The 6444-nt window shown below is 41.2% G+C and overlaps 1 protein-coding gene across 1 annotated transcript in view; it reads right to left on the bottom strand.

Moving 5' to 3' along the window:
• Positions 1-2562: 2562 nt before the first annotated feature.
• GGH (gamma-glutamyl hydrolase) overlaps positions 2563-6444 on the bottom strand; it is a 41374-nt gene continuing 37492 nt past the window's right edge. Inside the window, exons 10-13 of the mRNA XM_015567405.1 lie at positions 6384-6435; positions 6216-6306; positions 4741-4878; positions 2563-3003 (exon numbers count right to left, since the gene is read on the bottom strand). Of these exons, the coding sequence (XP_015422891.1) occupies positions 2882-3003; positions 4741-4878; positions 6216-6306; positions 6384-6435 (403 nt within the window). The 3' untranslated portion in view covers positions 2563-2881. The remainder of the gene's footprint in view (positions 3004-4740; positions 4879-6215; positions 6307-6383; positions 6436-6444) is intronic.

The raw sequence follows: 6444 nt of genomic DNA, 5'->3' as shown, positions 1-6444 counted from the left end.
GGAAAAGCTCCAATCAGGTCCACATTTGTTTAGAGCGCCTTTGCTCCCGTGTCTTGCTTACAGATGTTCTTGCGTTAGTGCCTCCCCTGCCAGTCCGTCTCCCCAGAAGCATCTCTTGAGATGAGGCTCTGGCTTATTACCCATGCAGGAAAATCCTCCTCTAGCCTAGAGGTTGCCCATTTATGTAGCAGGAAAAAGGGGGTTGTTATTTTGTGGGCAGCCCACAAATGTATGTACAGAAAAGTACCTGGCCCTTAAAAGATAATTAAAATTGTCTGCATCCTTTCTTTTTATCAAGTCTTTTAGGGTCTCCTCATAGATCAGAATAGAAAACATCTAGTATTAGGTGTAAATCTATGTTTATACATCCATTAGTATTTTTTAATTGAGATATAATTGACATATTAACTCAGGTGCACAACATAATTCAACAAACCATTAGTGTTAATAAATATAATGAGTGTACTATTAGATGTTCTTTAGGTTTCTGGTGGCCTCTAAATTCTATTCTAAATGATTAGTAAACACTAAACATTGGGTTTAGTTGGTTCTCTCCTGACATCTAGTGTTCCTGATCCATTACTGCAATAACTTCATTTTAAAACACTATTGGAATAAAAATGTTATATGGAATAAAAACTTAATTCCTCTTAGAAAAGTAAGTGGAATAAAATTACAAGCTAATAACAAAAAAAGCTTCTGTTCCTAAGGAGCAAAGGACCCTTTTTCCACAATTCTTTCCATATAAGTGGTATCTGTTCTTGCTCTTCTGATAGGAAACATAGCATGCACGTTGGACTGTTCCATTATTGTGGAGGAGGGAAAGGAAATGAGGGGAGGCCACTTATTGATGGCCTACTATGGGCCGGGTTCTGCACCTGAATACTTCAGTGGGACTTATCCCTGTGCTTTTAGAAGCTGTAGGACCACCCTAACCCCATTCTAACCCCATCCCAACCATGGAAACAGCCTGACAAGGTATTGAGACTGTCCTACTCTGCAGTGGGGCAATGGAGCCAGCATCCCTTCATAAAACATCTTCTGCCAGACAAGTTATGTACACATATGGGCACTCAGAACTATCTTCTAAATAGAAATGAGTGGCAGGCTCTGCCCTTAAGTCCCATCCAGGCAAGGGATGTCTAACCCTCTGTCCCTCGTTTAGCTCGGCTTAAGACTGCTCTGAGGCAGGCTGACCTTGTTACATCAACGGGGGCGAGAGGACATGGACTCAAAGTGCTTGCTGATGAGTCTGGGAGGGGGATGGCCAGCCCTAGGGGACTGCCTGCACATGATGTAGAGCTTGTGGAAGGAGTGGAGTGAATACTTGGGGCACTAGTGGCTGGACCTGGAGGTATGGAGGCTAAAAGATGGGTGTTGCCACGTCACTGCCTTTGCGCGCTGTTAACGGGGTGACACTGCAGTTGGGAGTTAAGAGCCAGCACATGGGCTCACACATGTGGCTCAAGCCCAGGGGTCAGTGGTGGATCTCCAGCAGACCAGATTCCCGAACTTCTCACTTGCCCTCAGGCCTCTGCACAGCCTTCCTGCAGGTGGTGGTGTGTGGAAAACAGGGATGTTGCAACTTTGAAAGAGACTCCATTCTCGGAATAAAGTAATCCCAGTGTAAAGACTTCAAAAATATACATGGTTGGAAAAATAGAAAACTTAACATGAGTAAAAACAAATGATGGTTCCCATTTTCTTGCATTTGTGGCCATCACCAATAGCACAGTGAGAACTTTAGGGGCAATTAGAAGCCAGCATTCTGGGGCAGAAGGAAGGGTGATACAGCATGGTGAGTGATGATACAGTCAGGAATATATGTTATTAGGGAACTTCAGAGACAAGCAGATCTATAATATTTCAAAACAAACAGGTTGGAAAGGGCCCGGGCAGTATGAGTAATAACAGTGTTGCTACCTTTTTCTACTGTGGAGACATGAAATTCACCAGAAATGGCACATTAGACAGTAAGACTTAACAGAATCTTCATGCTTATGGACAGAAACTAGATGCACCACACTTTCATCAACATCCTTTTTAGCTGAATGTGTTAATCCCTTTCAATTTCTATGTCCTGCTGGCCTTAAAGCCCAAAGCTTAGGGTTTATCTCAGTATCTTCAGAGTATTATTAACTTTTATACAGAAAATCATTCATAACCTCCTCCAGCCTCCTGCCCTGTCACTCTTCCCCACTTTTCCACTTCTCTAGCAGCAGCTGTGGAGGACCAAGGAGAACAGGTGCATAAACACTGTCAGAAACAGCTCCAAAAATCCCCTCTCTTCCAGCTGCTTGGCTGTCCTCAAGGAATTCCTCAATTTCAGAGTTTGTGAGAATAGATGGGACAGTGAAGGGTGGAAGAGGGAAGCAAAGGATGACAAATATATTAAAATGCACCCAAATAAATGTATGACAGCTTTCAGGTTATTTTCCATGGGGAGAAAAGTTCATTCACAAATAGTCACAAGTACTTATGGAGGGCCTGGATACTCCTGAGACTCAAAGGAGAGAGAGGTCGCAGGGAACTGGAGGTAGGATTTAAAGAGTCTTCAGCAAGGATGGGTAGACCGGGTATGGGGTGGTGTTTATTTCCAGAATCAATCAGAAAAAAAATAAAATACCTGTATTTTCAATAAATGAATTTTTTTCTAATCTTGAGATAAAAGGAAGCTTTTACATGAAATACACTATGATTGTTTATCTGCCTCACGAATTATCAAATGTGATATAGTCAAATATACTGAATACAGATGCAGAGCCAGTAACAACATAAAGACGAAACCTCAGTGGCTTTCCATTACTGCCATGAGTATCAAGTTATTGAAACAATTTCATCATGGAATTATTCAAAATTTCTGTTAACATATGGAAAGCTTTCAATTAAATATATAACTTTGCTGAAATCGAGAAATATTTCCAGTATAGACGGGATGGTACTGATAAATCAGTGCTTCTTCCTCTTCAATATCAGATTGAAAATGATGACCGTTTTTCCGAGCTGCAAGAAAAAGAAAATGTGAATTCTTAAAAGGATAGGATATAATTTTCAAAAGGTTACTTTATAATGGCTCATCCTATCATCCGTATTAAGTGGGGAAAATAGTACCCAAAAGGAAACATACCTTATAGAACTTCCCCCAAATAAAGATGTAGAGAAGTTACCTGCTGACACAGCTGCACATCTGCCCCACCCAGACCAAATGGGGTGCTCACGCCCCATGCATCACTAAGTGCCTACTGTGTACAGGATTTGATACAGAGACTGGGGACAGAAATATAACCAGGGCAAGGTTCTAACACTCAAGAAGTCGAGTCTGGTAACCACACAGAATTGTAGATAGTAATGTTTTTATAGTCTATCTTCATCGAGATGCTTCGAGAGTGAAGAGGAAGAAGAAACTGGCAAAGATGAGTCAGGTGGGGCAGTGAGGCCGTTTCCACAGGTCAGGCAGAACTGTGAGAGGCATGGAGAAGGGAGCATGGGTCAAGTTTGGATATAAGAAGGTAAAGGCTCAGACATTTTCCTAAGATCAAGATAAAGTAACTATAGGCTGTTGTGGCATGTTTTAAAACAAGGATAGCCTATATAATAAAAGTCGAATATGCAAATCAATCGAACGGCGAAATGACCAGCCGCTATGACACGCACTGACCACCAGGGGCAGATGCTCAATGCAGGAGCTGCCCCCAGCTCGCAGGCCCCAGGCCAGCCAAGGTGGGTGCCAGCGGGGGGGCCCCCTGATCACCCTGCCGGTTGCCCCACAGAGCGGCCTTGATCATCAGCCAGGCCCAGGGACCCTACCCATGCACGAATTTTATGCACTGGGCCTCTAGTTAGAAAATAAAGAGCGAATAATAGCCCTGCCATGGGACAACACTGCAGCCAACTGCTCCATCCTGTTCTCATTTACTCCAACACACAAGACATGAAAATGCTTCTTGGAACTAATACTACACATGGGGAGAACTGTTTTTTTCTTTTAAATTGGGATTTTTGTCATGAAATTGCCCATTCCTCTGAGCATAATTCTAAACCAGAGTGAACTCAGTGTGGGCAGGAGGGTTGCTAAAAACGTAGGCCAAGCTTGGAGAGACACCAACAAGGCCCGCTGAAGGGTTCAATGGCCACGCCTCCAGAGTGATGCCTGCCCCTTGCAAGTGGTGCTTGTAGCTCTTTCTTATCTCAGAATCACTCAATTAAAACATTAATTCTCAATTCTACCCACAAACATAGCATGAAGAAAAAAAAAAAAAAAAGCAAAGCTGAACTTTCCCCTATGGGCCCATGCCTACTGATAGGCAGCCTTAAAGTCACAGAAGGATGAGTATATACTCAGTTTATATAATTGCCTTGAAAATATAACATCTAATTCTCAGAGAATGTTATAACTAAAGCATTATTCCTAAAAAGAAGACTAGTAGGGGAAAATACTAAAGAAAAAGTATTCCATAAAGAAAGGAAAAAAGAATTCAACAGTCTTTACACCGTTGTTCAAGTATTCAGCACAGTTTAGAACACACAATACTATTAATTGAAATCACTGTCCTGGTTTTAGTTGAATCCCTAATACCTCAATTTCAGGGCTTTCACAATGACTGTTTTAAAGGTTGTTTTTTGTTGTTGTTGTTTTAAAAAAAGCATTTACATAGAGCAAGAGTATATAAGAGTTCAGATGAGGGCATTTCCTTCAAAACTACACTAATGGAGTGATAAGATAATGTACCCACATATTACCTTCAGAAACAAAGAACTCCGCTAAATAAAATGCAGCCTTCACAGCGTTGGGTGCGTGGGAAATGCCGTCAAATAACCCCCACTCGTAAGGAGATTTCTCTGGATGCCACTGGACGCCATACACTGGATACTTGTACCCTGCATGAAAAACACAAACGAGTAAGTAGTAAGCGGTGAGAATATCTACCATGTTACTTACCACTAAATTACATTTTACATCCTACGTAAACATACTTTAACTCACTAACTCAGACAAAGTGAAACTGTGCATGTTCTCAGACACAAAATGAAGAATTTCAGTTCACAGTCACAATACAGTAATTCACTGATTTCCAACTTCTTACAATCTGTAATATGATTCGCTTTACTAGCTCATCAGAGTAAAGGAAAATAGTTGAGCCTCTGAGACAACTTTAAACAAACATTTTGGAGCTGAGATTTCTCGAACTTCCCCGTTAGTACAATGCAGGCCACACTCGAGCCTGCCGTTTGAATACTCAAGGCTTGTTTACCATCCCCGCCTTCAGGCCAGGACTCGACGGGCAGGTCTCCTTGCAGCTCTGCAGGGAGGATTCATGGAGGGTGTAGCCTTCAGGTCCTGCTATATGGGGCCCTCTCCATTTGTGGGGTCCTGAGCTTTGCCTCAAGTTCTCCGTATTAATAGTAATGCTGATTTAAGTACCCCACTTCAGCGGGTTTCTGTGGTGTAGTGGTCATCTGGCTCGCCTCACACACAAGAGGTCCTTGGTTCAAAACTAAGCAGACATTTGGTGCTCTCTGCCTTCCAGATTCCAGGAGCTATCACTCCATCAACTCCTTTCAGAGGGCCCTCCCCAAATACTCTACTCAGCCCTTGGGAGTTTTTGGCCCGAGTATCCTTATTTTCTCACTATTTAATCAATGTATTTAGGGAGATGTTTTGCTGTATGTCAGTTACACCTTTTGTTGTTGCTGGAGGAGAACCTGTCAAAAGTACTTAATCCACAATACTGTTGGGTGAAAAAGGATTGGGAAAAAAATACAATAAAATGTTCAGACACAGACAGCAGTATGGTGATGATCACGGGGAAGGGGGAAAAATGATGATGGAAGGATACTTGACTTTGAGTGGTGAGCACACAATACAAGATAAAGATGACGTATTATAGAATTGTATATCTCAAACCTTTATAATTTTTTAACCAATGTTATCCCAATAAGTTCGGTAATTTTTTTTTCTTAAAAGAGAGGTCACTGTCTCTATTTATTTCTTCATTCCTCTTTTCTTCCCTTCTTCACCCCACCCCCATCTAGATGATCCAGGTTAACCACAACTGTTTTGGAACATGAACAAAACACAGTTCCTGTCTCCAAAACTGCCCTAATTTCGATCTTCAGACCCCAAAGTTATTGTGATTTTATTCATTAAAAAAAAACCTATAAAATCAAAACTAATAAACATAATATGTGAAAAGTGTACATGTAGTGACATATACCTTCCATTGTTGAAATAAACTCAATCTTGCCATCATTATTTGTAGTTAGTACATTGAAAAACGCCTTTAATTTTTCATTCTTCGTAAAATTCTGGAGTATAAAAATAAAATAATTACTCCTATAATTACTCTAAATGCATTGATGTCATTACATAATTAATAAGATACCATCTTGGAGAGGCTCCACATGTGGAAATTTGCAGTCAGAGGCTCTAATTCAGGACAACAA

The sequence above is a fragment of the Myotis davidii genome, unplaced genomic scaffold, assembly GCF_000327345.1.
Source record: "Myotis davidii unplaced genomic scaffold, ASM32734v1 scaffold1, whole genome shotgun sequence".
Taxonomy (NCBI): Eukaryota; Metazoa; Chordata; class Mammalia; order Chiroptera; family Vespertilionidae; genus Myotis; species Myotis davidii.
Note: the sequence above shows the minus strand (reverse complement) of the source record. Positions and strands in the feature narration are given on the sequence as shown.